This window comes from Drosophila novamexicana, unplaced genomic scaffold (genome assembly GCF_003285875.2).
Source record: "Drosophila novamexicana strain 15010-1031.04,08,12 unplaced genomic scaffold, DnovRS2.1 tig00000644-arrow-pilon, whole genome shotgun sequence".
In the NCBI taxonomy this organism is placed as follows: Eukaryota; Metazoa; Arthropoda; class Insecta; order Diptera; family Drosophilidae; genus Drosophila; species Drosophila novamexicana.
In genome coordinates this window covers 1,605,718-1,620,307 of record NW_020824814.1, presented here as the reverse complement: position 1 = coordinate 1,620,307, position 14,590 = coordinate 1,605,718, and the positions used below count along the sequence as shown (strand labels likewise).

At 43.4% G+C, this 14,590-nt stretch overlaps 2 protein-coding genes across 2 annotated transcripts in view; one reads left to right on the top strand and one right to left on the bottom strand.

The window, feature by feature from the left end:
* Positions 1-14,590, bottom strand: part of LOC115762925 (elongation factor-like GTPase 1) — a 91,865-nt gene that overhangs the window by 216 nt on the left and 77,059 nt on the right. The window contains exons 5-6 of the mRNA XM_030705306.1: positions 12,786-12,970; positions 4,802-5,002 (exon numbers count right to left, since the gene is read on the bottom strand). Of these exons, the coding sequence (XP_030561166.1) occupies positions 4,814-5,002; positions 12,786-12,970 (374 nt within the window). The 3' untranslated portion in view covers positions 4,802-4,813. The remainder of the gene's footprint in view (positions 1-4,801; positions 5,003-12,785; positions 12,971-14,590) is intronic.
* On the top strand, positions 1,928-4,778 carry LOC115762928 (proton-coupled folate transporter). Its single transcript, XM_030705308.1, has 5 exons — positions 1,928-2,120; positions 2,963-3,727; positions 3,792-4,130; positions 4,204-4,532; positions 4,592-4,778. The coding sequence occupies exons 1-5, from the start codon at positions 2,106-2,108 to the stop codon at positions 4,716-4,718; spliced, it is 1,575 nt and encodes a 524-aa protein (XP_030561168.1). The 5' UTR covers positions 1,928-2,105; the 3' UTR covers positions 4,719-4,778.

Here is a 14,590-nt window from a genome sequence, read left to right as displayed (position 1 = left end):
GCTCTACGAAACATACATGTTTTTTGACTGGGGCGGAAGTGAGCCTGCCTACCTATTATATTTTCACACTTCGATCCTCATTTTCTTCACTCCGCTTATTTACTTTAGCACGGCTTCGTGCTATGCGCGGTGTTGTCTCCTTGCCACCAGCAAGTAACAGACTGTTTCAGTTAACAGAGCTGCTGCTGCTACCTAACATGCTCGATGCCTTGCTCGTCAATCGCATTTTTCGCTGTTAGCGGGACTGTTAAGATTCTGCGCTGTTGTTGTTTTATACAGATGCAAGTCTGGCTTTCGGCGACGTTGCTCAGCTGTTCTGTTAAAAGCTCAATTAAAATGTCCGTTACTTTTAGGCTGTTGTTTGTGTGTGTATTCGCGTGTTAATTGATATAAATCGCTCTTAGTGCTGGGTTGACCGGCCCATAGAATACCCTATTTACTAAGACTTCAACATATTATTGAAGAAAAGATTGGAGTTAAGAAAATAGTTCAATAACTGTGAACAAGGATTCATGTTGCTGTTGTCGGAGTCCCCAGTGATTTAGCCTTAACAAATGCATTTTAGATCGACAATATACTCTTTTAGCACTTCTTGAATAGAGTATAACTGCAAAGAGAAAACGAATGAAATTTAATCTCATTCTTATACGCGCTCTGTTTACACTTAAGTATATGAGTGCATCCCGCTCAAGTAATGTGGAAGTCAATGGGCCTGATAAGAAATGTATAAGAATTGTAGTTATGCCTCGATAACAGGCAGTTGTCTGAGAGCGTCTCAGTCGAGCGGTACGTGTTCGTCTACGGATCGGACTGAGAGTTGACTGCGCCCTTAGCAGGGGGTAATTCAAGCTCAGGCCAGATCGCGTGTGTCTCGTTAACAAAAAAAAAAAAAAAAAAAAAAAACGGCATTATCACGACAATCTGTTTGACAAAAAACCCACATAGATCGGCTATCTCCGGCACGCCGAAGATCAAATACCCTTATAGGCATATGGCTCAGAAGTGTCTATATAAAAATACTTTCTATCCGACTTCTATATAAGGCAAATGATATAGTAGTCAAATTTGATACGGTTTGGCTAATTTAAGATATATTGATACATCATTTTTTTAAATATTTTTTTTTGTGACGCCTCTAAGAGTGAGATTATAATTTGCAGAAAGGCATGGATATATATCAACTCGACTTTAGAACCTGATCAAAAATGTATAAGCCACTTTTATTGTTTTTTTCTTTCCCGTTAATTTGTTTAAAGTTGACGAAGGAGGCGTTCCTTCTATGTGTTATACTTTTATAATAAATACCCTGCAAAAGGGTATACCAATTAGAAACGTGTAATTTAACAAGTTATAAGTGCTTACAATTGAATTTGGCAAACCAGACGGGTCTGGTAAAGCGATACGATAATGTAATGGGATCATGTAATAAGGTGTGAAATGTCGATGGTAGCAGCTGAATTCCGATTAGTGCATTGAAATCTATAGTCAATCAGTCTGATTAAGCTATGATTATAATGTAATTTATTGGCAAACAATTATAGCCATAAATTGTATAATAAGTAGAAATCACAGCACAATGCCAGGCAACAGTTATCGGCCCATAAAGATAAAGTATTGCTACACAATCCTAAATTTCTGTGACTTTGCCAAATGCTTAAAGTTTGAGTCTTATCGTCCAAGAATTTGACCCAGACGGATAACGGCTAAAAACCCAGCAAAAATTTGCCAACTTAAGGCCCAGATAAGCTAAATAGGCCATAAAAAGCAACAGAGAAAACGTCATAAAAGGCAAGTGCACAATAATTAAGACTAGGCAAACAGGTGCATGTACATATACATCTACATACAAATAGTAAACAAATTTTATTTATATGTGATTTACCTGCAAAAACAAAATGGTTTCGCAAATCAACATATCTTTTCACAGCGCGCTCAAATTCAAATTCGTAACGGCGCCAAAAAGCTTTGCGACTGCTGAGAGAGCATCAAAAGCTTTTATGCTTTGACTTTGACCGCGCACACAAATAACCAAAACGAGAACAAGGAACAACACACACGCCGAGTGAGAGAGAGTGCCGCAGAGCGAAACGAGCCGCTCAACTGAAATGAGCGCGGCGGAGGTGAGTGCGATGCGACATTTATTGTAATTCTCTCGCGTCTTGGTTATGTTTTATTGTGTCGCCAGATGCGAGTGTGCAGCATTTTCCGCAATTCAATTAAATGCGAATTAAATCGAATTTTCGTAATCCCAATGAATATGCGCGTGTGTATGTGTGTATGATATTATGTGATTACGTGCATCCACATGTGCCGACATGTGTTACGACGCGCCAAGAAACTGACTTGTGTATGGCATGCCGCATTTGATACAACAGACAACAAATACAAATACACAAATGTATTAGTTACAAACAATAGCAAACTAACTTATTCCAAGCATGAAGTAAACAATACCATTACATAAACACGAGGGTTGCCTCTAATATTGTGCAGCTAATAATACAAAAATTAGACCTTAATTCAAATAACATTGCCAACATATTCCTGTGATATATTTACAATTTATAATGTATATGAGTGGTCGGTTATTGCCAATGCCTTTAGAGTTGCGCCCGAAATGTTAACACTCAGGCACAATTTAAAAAGCAGCCCTCGCAGTGCTCGTGTTTTTGTACTCATATACTCAATGTTATCATATTTTGCTTTAACAAAACAAACCAAAATGCCGCACAAAACGTGTTTTGCTAAAGCTTTTTCTTAGCGGAGCTTTCAAGCGCTTGCTTGCTCACTTACTCACACACACACACACACACACACACACACACACAGGCAGGCAGTCAGCGAATTGCGCCTTCTAAGCTGCTGCGTTACCAGCCAAATACTCTCACTCCACGTCGCCCGCTCTCGCTCTCTCTAACTTGTTATAAAAATCGTGCATTATAAAAGTGTTGCCTACTTTCAGGGTGGCTCAGAAAATGACAGACGCGACAGCATTGCGAGCAGCTCGATTGCCAGCAACAATGCCGTCGCCGTTGCACCGCCGCGACGCAGCTTCGGCCAGTGGCTGTTGCACTGCATCACCTCCATTTCCGTGGAGCCGACCATGTTCCTGTACATGTTCGCCTTCATGATCACCTCGGTGGTGGAGCAGAATTTCTTTCTGCAAAAGGCCTGCAGTGTGAACAACAATTTCAGCGCCGAGATCTGTGCTAATATCAATAAGCCGGAGTACGAGCCGTACAAGAAACAAGTGCTGGACACTACCGCCTGGTTCCATCAATGGGAGGACATCTCGGCGCATGTTTTTCCCATTATTATAGCATTGTTTCTGGGCTCCTTTTCGGATCGGCGCGGTCGCAAGCTGCCCCTCCTGATGGGTCTAGTGGGTAAGTTAATCTACTCGAGCATGATTGTGGTGAATGCCAAGATGCCGACCTGGCCCGTGGAGTACATAATCTATACGGCAACGCTGCCGTCGGCGGTAACGGGTGCCGATGTGGCCATATTTGCCTCCTGCTTTGCCTATATATCGGATATAACAACGCTGCAACAGCGCACCATTAGGGTGACCATATTGGATGCGATCTACCTGACCGCAATGCCAACGGGTGTGGCATTGGGCTCCTTTCTGTTTTACAATGTGTTCAATCAGTCCTATGCGGACATGTTTGCGGTAAATGCAGCCCTGCTGCTGCTGGCCATCATCTACACGCTGTTGGTCCTGAAGGTGAGTTCCGCCGTGCTCCACTTGAACTCTTCTTGAACCCTCTTCTGCCTCGATCCCAAATCAGTGGCAAACGACGCCCAATCAGCGATCGCTGCGCGAGCTGGGCTGCTGCGGCTTTTGGGGCGATTTTTTTGACAGGCAGCACATCAAGGATTCGCTGGGCGTGCTGATGAAGCCGAGACGTGGCCACAGGCGCAGCTTTCTGTTTATTTTGCTCGCCAGCATGGCGCTGTACACGTTCCAGCGGGACGAGGGCAACTATTTGTATTTGTATACGTTCGACAAGTTCAACTGGCAGGTCAGCACCTATAGCACCTTCAAGACCTTCAAGTCGACGGCCTTTGTGATTGCCATGCTGCTGGCGGTGCCGCTGATGAACAAGCTGCTCGGCTGGCGGGATACGGTCGGTGGTGCTCTCTACTCGAAAGGCTCAGTCAAGTTTGATAACTGATTGCTCTCTGCTCTCTTTTGGTTAGACCATCATCTTTATTGGCACCTGGGCGCATGCGATTGCCCGTTTGTTTTACTATTTTGCGCCGAATCCCACGCTGTTCTATGCTGGCGCCGTGGTCTGCAGCTTGGGTCCCATTGTCGGGCCTATGATCCGCTCGATGACCTCCAAGATTGTGCCGCAATCGGAGCGCGGCAAGGTCTTTGCCCTGCTCTCCGTTTGCGACAATGCGGTGCCATTCATTAGCGGCGTTTGCTACTCCCAAATCTATCGAGCCACGCTCAACACGAATCATGGAGGCGGCGTCTATCTCCTGACCATTGGCACCCAGCTAGCCGTCTTTCTGATGATACTGTAAGTAGCCTATGCTCCCAAATCTAAGTTTTGCTCAAGCTAACTTTCTGCTGCTGCAGCTGCATACACATTGTGCTGGGCCGGAGCTCACTGGCGGTGCCCGAGGTGCCCGAGAAGGAGAGCGGACTGATCAGCAACGAGGATGTTCAGGACCGGACAAACAAAGCGGACCAGGAGGCGCATTGAAGACGCCCGCAATTATTTGCATTCTTTTTTTTTATCAAGCCAATAAAGACAAAAGATTTGATATATATATTTTTTAAACTCACCCCGTGTTCGATTCACTTGTTCTTGGAGAGCGTGCGCTGTTTCTCGGCATGCTCCACCACCTGCTCGTCGACGAACAGGCCTTTGCGTCGCCGGACGCTGTCCATGTAGAGCTTGGCGCGATTTGCCGAATCGGCTTTCTCGCCAAAGTGCATCAGTTCCTCCTCGGTTGTGGGCAGCCAGAAGGGATCAATATCAATCACCTGCAAGAGCAGAACGCAAAGAAAGATCAGCCGAGCACCTTTTCCAGGAAATCATTTAGGCACAACGGGCCAGGGCGGGCCAGAGCCGGGCAGAACAGAGCCGGGCCACTTGAGTGAGGACAATAGAGCATATACAACGGCGTCGCTGGGTCTATGCGCCTGCGCCTGCGCCCGGATTCGATTCGATTTACGTGATATTTTATGAGAGTGTGTGCGTGTGTGTGTGTGTGTGTGTGTGTGTGCCGGCAATCAGGGAAAGCGTGCATTTTCACATCTTCATTGTTGTGCTCAAGAGCTGGCAAAGACATTCAAATGGCTGTTGCGCATCTTTAATGACTTTTTCAGCGCTGAGTGGAAGGACACAGCCATCCATTGCGTGATAAGGCACGCCAGGATACGAGGAATTTTAGTGAATGGCGTGAAGTATTTGCCAGTGATTGATGATTGCCAGCGCTCGCCACTTGGTTGTGCGTGTGTATCTGCGAGTGTGTGTGTGTGTGTGTGCGTGTGTTTTGTTTTGTTGTGCACACTTGAAACGCACAGCGGGCGGGTGTCAGACGCTGTGTTTGCCGTTCTGCGGAAAGGCTGACCGAAAAAAAAGCAGCCAGCGCTCAATGCCAGGAACTTTTGCGCTGAGTTGAGGCCAGGATTTGGTTTCAGTTCGTGCGCAGAGAAACTTTTTTGTATATACCCTGCAACCACTGGAGATGGGGTATCATGACTTTGTGTAACAGACAGAAGAGGATCTCGAGGACTTCAAGAGCTGAAAGCTCGAAAGAGACTTGACTGAAGAGACTCTATTGTTCTGGAGCAAGAACTATCTATTTTAACTTTTGAATATCAGTCTCTTCTACACTTTGGTGTCATTTAAAGGTGTTGCAAACTTCGTAAAGATCGGGCAATAAACACCGAAGTTAGAACAGATTGCAATAGTTGTATAAAGGGCAACTGAAAGAAGAACAAGCACTTCCATATCATATGCCAAGTGCGAGACTTAACAACAGCATCTCGGTACTGGGTATTTTGCGAGTCAAGCATGCCCGACTAGAGCACTCTTGCTTTTTTTTTGCACCATCTGTTCGCACTACGCTAAACTGCGCTTCCAGAGCCCCATGTAGATGATTATCGGGCACAACGTTTCGCTTGTTTAACAACAACTAACAACGCCAGCAGACGGCGCACTGGGGCAGGGACGGGTGGCGGGGCGAAGGGGAATGTGCAGCAGTAGCCACCATGATCACGACAACGACACGCGGCCAGGCCAAGGCAGGGCAATCCCAAGCTCGAGCTCGAGCTCTGCTGTGTCTGCTATCCTTTTGCACATGCGCAACAGTCGACAACAACAACAACGACAACAGCAACAACAAGAGCCAAGAACAACAACAAGAGCAAGCTGAACCAAAGGGCTGGCTACTCATCAAGCTGGAGGGACGCTGCTTTCCCTACGCACAACGGTTCGTCAAGTTGAACAACAATACTCGAGCCCTTGGCAGCTGAAGTGCTCCAAAAGTGCGCAAAGCTTGCGTCTGAGCCGGTCCAGACAAATGAGCAGCAATCGTTGCATACACTCAGAGAAATCAGCATCAAGTCACCTGTCAGCACAAAGCCCTAACGCTTTTGCTACCCTTGCCAGTTGTGAAAGTCAGCTCAGTTTCTTTTGGTATGGCTTTTCGCTCAGTGTCCTTGCCGTGTAGCCAGTAACAACAACTGCCAAGGTAGGCCATAAAAAACACTCAAAGGTTGTTATCCACACCAGCTCCAGATTGCAGACGAGTCGAACGAGGAAGACGGAATCGTCTACCGGGAGGAGCGGGCGGGCTCAACCAAGAAATATGCTGAAAAAAGGCGCATATACGCAAATATTTAAAACACCCAGCAGTATTATCCAATCGAAGAGATCTTCGAATAAGGTCTGCTGATTACCAAAAAAAAAAAAAAAGCTGTAATTTTTCGAAAGAACTCTATTTGCAATCCACAATTGCAGAAACAATAAACGGATCAAAACATAACCGGATCTGTGATCCTCAATCTTATATAATATTCTGTTCTTGCAGTTGTAAGTACTCCGAAAATATTTATGGATTTCTCATATCTATATTGTACAATTTGGAAAATCAAAATATCTTTAAAATCGTGTTTTCCAATTTCATCGTAGAATTAGTCTAGACATCAAGAAAATTACGGATTTGGCATGCCTGTAAGCAACTAGACACCAAATTCTTGTAGGGTTCTAACTATGTATGTCGAACATTTCTGGTTTGCCAGTGGACAAAAGAATTTGAGAAGAAATTATCAGAACTTATATAGTTGAACAGAGCTAACAACCATGTTCAAAATTGTGGCTTAGATAAAAATCGGCTTGGCTTTAAATAAGTTATGGAAGAGTGAAGTCTAGAAAAAGGGCAACATAAAATGCCAAAATAATTTTGAAATCAAGAAAGAAGAAGAACAAGCAACCGGCCTCGACTCCCCGAAATGACTTTAATTGAGATGCCAAATGGAAAAATGAGGAACAAACTGATATACCGCAGGGAAATTGAATACCTTTTGATAAGGTTGTGAGTGAAATATGCGCAAAAGAAATCTTAAAATTTGCTTGCTAAGTTCAGTTTATTTTTTGTGCATAGTTTGGCAAAGGCTTTGATGATAATAATAAATCATGTGCGAGTACTTGGCATGGGCCTCAGCCAGTGCACTAATAAACACACGAGACGCGTGAGGCGATTGTCTGCCCGACTGTTTGTAAACGAGTGTGTATGCTTAGGTGTGTGTGTGTGAGTGTGAGTGTGTGTGCACACATGTGTGTGTATGCGCAGTGTGTTTACCTGTCCAGCCATACGTCCGCATGCAGGTAATTTACGCGACAGCTACCGAAATACGCTGACGTCGCAGCGCAGCTGTAGCAGGGCTCGGGACAGGGACATGGGTAGGGGTAGGGGTAGGGGACGTGGCCGGGGCAAGACCAAAATAAAAAATAAAACCAAGACGAAGCGCGGCCCGCAGTCGAGATTATTATCGCGCGCCAGAAACAGAGCCAGAGACAGAGCCAAAGCCGAGTGCTGCGGGCAGAGCTGTTGCTGCTGCTGCTGTTGCTGCCACAACCACAAGCAAATCAACAGCAACAGCAACAACAACAACAACAACAGCAGCAGCAACGGCAACACAAATGGAACGTCCGTTGCGCATGCGCTGCAAAGTCGAGCTCCGTCGACCCGTTGCCTCGAGCCTCGACGAGCGTCATTTTGACAGCGCGCACAATGCAAACCACGTTCCACTTAAGCGCAACAACAACACCAACAACACCAACAACAACAACACCAACAACAACTACCACAGCAACAACAACAAGTGGCTAAAGGATTGCCACAGCCACTTGGATAAGCACTTGCCAGCTCGGACCTCGCGCACAAAACTTATAAATACACAAACACACACTCACCTGCACAAGTGTGTGTGTGTGTGTGTGTTTGTGTGTGTGCTATATGCAGCGCAGACTTTAGGGCACTGCCACGGCCTCAACCTCAACCTCAACCTCGGCATGGGGCTGCGTTCCGTGCTGCGCCTGCTTTCCACCAATGGAGACTTTCCCTTTGCTCTGTGCTCTGGAGCTGCTGCCTCTGCCTCTGCCTCTGCTGCTGCTGGTCTGGAGCTCTGCCTGTTGCCTGTTGCCTGGTGCTGGGGGTCTCTTCAGTCTCAGGTACAAAACGAGTTATCAGATTATTTGTTATTTGTCTGGGTCTCGGGCTGTGCTGTTCTTTTGGGTTCTGCTCTGTTTTCTTCTTGTAGTATGCTCTTCAAGTAGTTTTCAAGTTATGTCTCGCGTATGCAAAGCACGACAACAACAACAACAATAATAATAACAATAATGTGCGACGCGTTAATGATAAACACTCCAAACAAGAACAACAACAACAACCATAACAAATGAAAGGCATATTTGTTGCCCCCGACCAACCCCCAACCACAAAATCCCATTCCAAAATTTGGTTAGACTCAAAAGTAAGACCAGTAGCCAAAGCCGTTGCATTTGGTGGAGCTGAAACCGAAAATGGGGGATTTGGAACTGAAATAAGGTCTACATAAAAAAGACCTTGGGCCACGGTATGACCTGGCTATAAGAGAAGGCAGTTAATGTTTGGCAAAAATGTTATAGAACAAGTAAACATTTCAGTTTGCTTCGGATACTAATTAAATTGAAATACCATTAGAGAGTTTGTTTGTCTAATTAGAATTCTCATCCTTAAGCTATATAAAGCAAAAGGAAATCAACCTGAATTGAACTAGAAATCATTTATGATGTCATTAGGGATATTCCATATTAAAAAAATAACAATGATGTATTCTTTTATATTACGCAGATCTCATTTAACTACAGTTTATGAAGCGCTGCTTATGAAATAAATTTATTGAAATGAACAACTTATATTGTCATTAGGGGCATTCTGCATATAAGATAGGTAATCCAGAAGGTAACAGACAATCAGAAGTCCATGGAGTTGCATTAAGTGTCCAGTTTATAGAACAATTGTCATCAAAGAATTATAGCAGGGTTATTGATGAAGATCAATTTCTAAGTATCTTTAGTAATATTCTTTGTCAAAATATATACTATAGATTTGTATAGTCAGAAAAGTGGCATCAGCTGTCCAGTTTCTAATGTAGTTTTTACAGCTTAACCTATCGATTTGATAAGATCTTCAAGATCTTTTCTAGAGATTTCACAATGAAGTATTTGCTTAGACATTAGCTCCACTTGGTATATAACCTAATTACATGCATAATTAAGCAATAAATGCGCACCTGGATTTCATAATCCTAAAACCTTATATACCCTTTATGCTGTCATATCTTTTACAGGGTATGATGATTTATGCAATCCACATAGAGCAATAGTTTAAAGAAAAACGCATATGACATACCTGCCGCAGGCACAGCATACCCCAATGCTGTCCTATTTTTACAGGGTATACAAAATCAAATAATAACAAAAGCGCGCAAGACGGTAGCAACGGCCACAGTAGCAACAACAACAACAACAACAACAAGGAGCGTCGCGCAAAGATATTTATGCTGGCCATACCACAGTTTGTGTGTGTGAGAGAGTGTGTATATGTGTGTGTGTGTGTGTGTGTTTGAGGCTTTAATGCGTTACGTGAGTGAAAAATATATACTTAAGTTTATATGAAAACTGAAAATTAGTTTTTGTTGCCGTTGCGGTTCGGCCAGAAAGGTCGTCGAGCGGGGTCAGGCTGCAGAGGCTGTGCTCAGGTGTTGTTGTTGCGGTTGTTGTTGTTGTTATTGCTGTTGCTGTTGCTGTTACTGCAGCTTAACGAACGCATTGTAGGCCATGATGCGGCAAGAAATTTAAATGTAACCAACTTCCCCTCCTCTCCACCCGCCATCCACTTGGCCCACTCGAGGCCGCCTTCGTTGTTATTATGGGCACGTGACAACTGCGCCCACGCCCGCGGTCAGTCTTGGACGGACGCTCACGCATGCGAGTGCTCTATGGATGTGGGCGTGGGCGTGGGCATGGGCATGGGCGTAGGCGTACACGCTGGCCGATTGGGCGTACTTTGAAAGTGCTGCAGCAGCAGCATGGCATAACTGTTTAATTGTTGTTGAAAATGTCGGCGGCATTTAAAAATGGGCGAACTCAATCGCCAGGTGACACACATCACAGCGACTGTTGTCGTCGTCGCATTCTAATTGCTGAAAAGACACGGCCTTAGCTTTCCATTGGCTTAATAATGCACTTATTTGTGCTGCTGGCCAAACTAGTTTCCGTTTAGATTTCTACCAAGACGCCACGGAAAGTTACAAATGTGGCCCCAACCCATCCCCCACTGCCCACCTCCCCACCTCCATTCGACGGACGCTGGAAATGCGTATGAAATTATACGAAAGCAGCAAAAAGACAACAGCAACAACAACAGCAACAACAACAACAACAACGTCGCCGTAGACAACGTTGCCGGCTAAACTTCAGCTGAGAAATAGAAAATCACCGGAAGTCATTATACAAAAACTTGTTGTTATCGATTGGTTGGGCGATATACTACACACACACACACACACACACACACACACACACGCACACACGCACACACACATACATGCACATCTCATACCTATACAAGCGCCCGCACTTGGAGATTGTTGTACACCCGACAAGTGAAACAACAATGCGATTTCATGAAGTACAGAAATAGTAACTAAATAAAATGCCTATCAAGGAGCTGGCATATGGAGATATATTACATAGAACAGCATATGGAATCTCTGACCTAAATGTATGATACGAATACAATCTCTAGTAATTATTGTACATCCAAGACTTCTGAGACAAGAATTGGTTTTGATGTTATATAAAAATCTCAAAGAAAAACAATTTGTGAAGGAATGAAGAAATCGATAGATATCATACAGAATTTTGTAGTGTATATCCTATATCCTATTTGTATATCCTATTTGTATATATATACATATACAGAGGCGCACACAGAAAGGCTGCAAAAAATAGCATAAGAAGTCAATTGTCCTGAGATTTAGTCTGAGGATAGAGACATGAAAATACATTGACTTCTCTCGTATATTTATATAAATATGTACACATGAGAAAGCTGCTTCTCACTACTTTAAGATTTTTTACAGTCGAATGAACTCAAAGTTCAATATTCAACTAAAAAGAACCGACATCAATAAATCAAGAACAGTTAACAAACTGAATAGGAGGTAAAATTATAACAAAGCATGTGATTTATAGGATATTCACTCAAAGGAAGGCCTGCGTCGATTGAGAACTATTGTATGCCCGACAAAAATAAAAAAAAAATTTGGCTTAAAAACAAAAAAATAATAACATAAAATAATAGCAAATAAAAATATGAAAAATAAACGTTTTAGAATAGTAAGATAATAAGTATTTTAGTTCTTTAAAACATTTGTTACTCGGAAGCAAAACCTATATAATAGGCTACTTACTATAAAAATGTTTATTCATATAAAATTTACTTTATAAGAACGAAAAGATATGATGTAAGATATAAGGGTCACAGATCGCTCAGATCTTTGTTAAACATGGGTTTAATCCTTAGATAATATAGGTTTTAGCCTTTCTCCAGCTTCTCATCAAATTTCGTTTTAGTTATAAGCTAGTTAAGCGAGCTCTTGCTAAAACCTAATCGACACTTTTGTGGGGTGTGCGCGTGCTGCGTCTATATTAATCATTTTTTGAGCGAGCCCATCCGCTGTTTGGGCCCATCCGCTTGCCAAGTGGGTATTGAGATCAACTTTGGGCTGCGTATTACCAACCACAATGCTCTGCGCGACAAGGTCAGGGGAAAGGCCGTTAACAACAGGCACTTGAAATGTGTTCCCTTTTTTTTCCATTGGATTTTTCTCTCTCTCTTTTTACAAGAATAAAATATTGCACACAGCTGCAGCAGTTCAAATGGACCATATAACTTTCAGAGCAACTGTTGTCGCTGCTGCCGCTGCTGCTGCTGCTGCTGTCGATGCCGATGCTGTGGTTTAGCTTATAAGACTTCAGCAGAAGGTAGCAAAAGTTAAAGCGAAGGTAAACTGAGATTTTTACTGACCAAAGACAGACCGCAAAGCAGAGAGCACGCACATGGCATATGGCCAGACACTGACTCCCGAGAGGGGTAATTTTGACTGCGTGGCGCACTTGCGCCCAAAAATCAAAGACAACAGCAACAATTGCAACAACAACAACAAGAGCAGCAGCAACAGGAGCAACAGCTGCGTTGATTGCACTTACCTCCCAGTGGCTAAACATTAGCTGGGGACAGGCCAGGCCAGATGTCTGTTTGCGCATCTCCTGGGCAAAGTTGAACGATTCGATGACGGGCAGCAGGCAGGTCACCGCGAAATTGCCGCTGCCCTGGGTTAGGTCGCCCGATAGGATTTTGCCGTGACGTCGTCCAATAACCGCATACATTTTACCTGCAATGAGTGCAGCAGGCAGCAAAGAGTTGTGAGTTTAATAAATGTTGGCAATATGTATAAAAATTAAATAAATAAACAATTGCGAATTTAATATATATAATAAATATAAATGAAATGTTCAGCAATGCGACATTTGTTGTTATAAACATTCACTAAAGTGCGGCGTACTTAAAAATAAAACTAAATAAATATAATTTAATATTTTATTTAATGAGGTGTAGAATATCTGTTGAAATATCAAATGAGAAAGAAACTCCGAAAATCTGTATTTCATTTGAAGAGACATTTTTTGATTATTTTTCAAATGAATTCGATCAATATTAATCAATATTTTTTTTATGTAGAATTTTGTCAAATAAAGTGTTCCAAGAACTTAACCAAATGTATGAACCAATGTCGAATGATAAGAATGTTGGCTAGTGGAATTCAGTTGAAAATAAGCCCAGCTTGATAGAAAATACTTTTTATATATACAAAAATATGAGAACTGAATTTGCCGAAGAACTATACCATGTGAATTGTCAGCCAAATATGGGACCCAACATATCGAATGATAAGAATGTTGACTTGTGGAATTCAGTTGAAAATACGCTCAATTTGATAGAAAAAGTTGACTGAATTTCAGCTTGCTAAGGGCCCAACTAAAGCTGGGTAATGAAAATGGAAACGAAATGAAATCTTATCGCTAGGCCCATAAAAATTGGCGCGCTTTCTTAAGAAGCGCGCGCTTTTCGCCTGAAACTGGCCATCAGACCAATCTCCAACGTGAGGCCGAAGACGAGTCTCAGATTTGTTTTCTTGCTTATTTTTTGGCATGCGCGCGAAATTAAACAACCAACCGAGCTGCCAGCAGCAACGGAGGCAACTTAAAAAAACCCACAACAACAACAACAGGGAGAAGCGGCCGCGGCAGACAATGTCGCTGGGCAGGAATTAGTTTCCGGTCGTAGTAAAAATGACAAAAACAACAAACGAGTAAAACAAAAAAACAAAAAAAAAAAAACAGAGAAAATAAAATAAAATAAACACAAGCAAAAACGGCCAAAAGGATGCATCGTTCGACGCATTGGCCGGCCGCAGGCCTCAGGCGACGGGGCAAGCGCTCAGCACGCGAGCCGGCTGCAGTGCAAACGAGCAACAGCAGCAGACACATAGATACACACGCACACCAACACACACACACACACACTCACGCACACCAGGGATGCTGTGCTGCCGGCGTCGCTGCTCGCAACATTCATTCATTCATAGCAAACGCTGCGGCCGACAACGTCGCCGTCGCAGTCGCAGTCGCAGTCGCTGCCGCTGTTTGTGTGTGTGTGTGTGTGCGTTCATTCAAGTCTTGGCCACACAGATACTCATTTACACACACACACACACGCTCTACGCTCGGCGGCAGTTGAAGTTGCCGTCGTTCGTTTTTCTGTTTGATCAGTTCGAATTGTGAGGTTGCACAGAGCAGACGACGAGCAGTTGACCGCGTGCCACAAAACTCGTTGAGACGCGTGTTTTTGTGTTTTCTATCAAATATTACAACGAAATCGACAAAAAAAAGAATATACTATATACCTGTAGGTGTATATGCGCGCAGTGCAGCAACAATCGTTAATTAATTCA

Excerpts from the sequence above, each read along its gene's own strand:
- LOC115762928 (XM_030705308.1), top strand. Across the intron at positions 3,728-3,791 it reads ACACGCTGTTGGTCCTGAAG|TGGCAAACGACGCCCAATCA; the intron begins GTGAGTTCCGCC and ends ATCCCAAATCAG. Across the intron at positions 4,533-4,591 it reads GCCGTCTTTCTGATGATACT|CTGCATACACATTGTGCTGG; the intron begins GTAAGTAGCCTA and ends CTGCTGCTGCAG.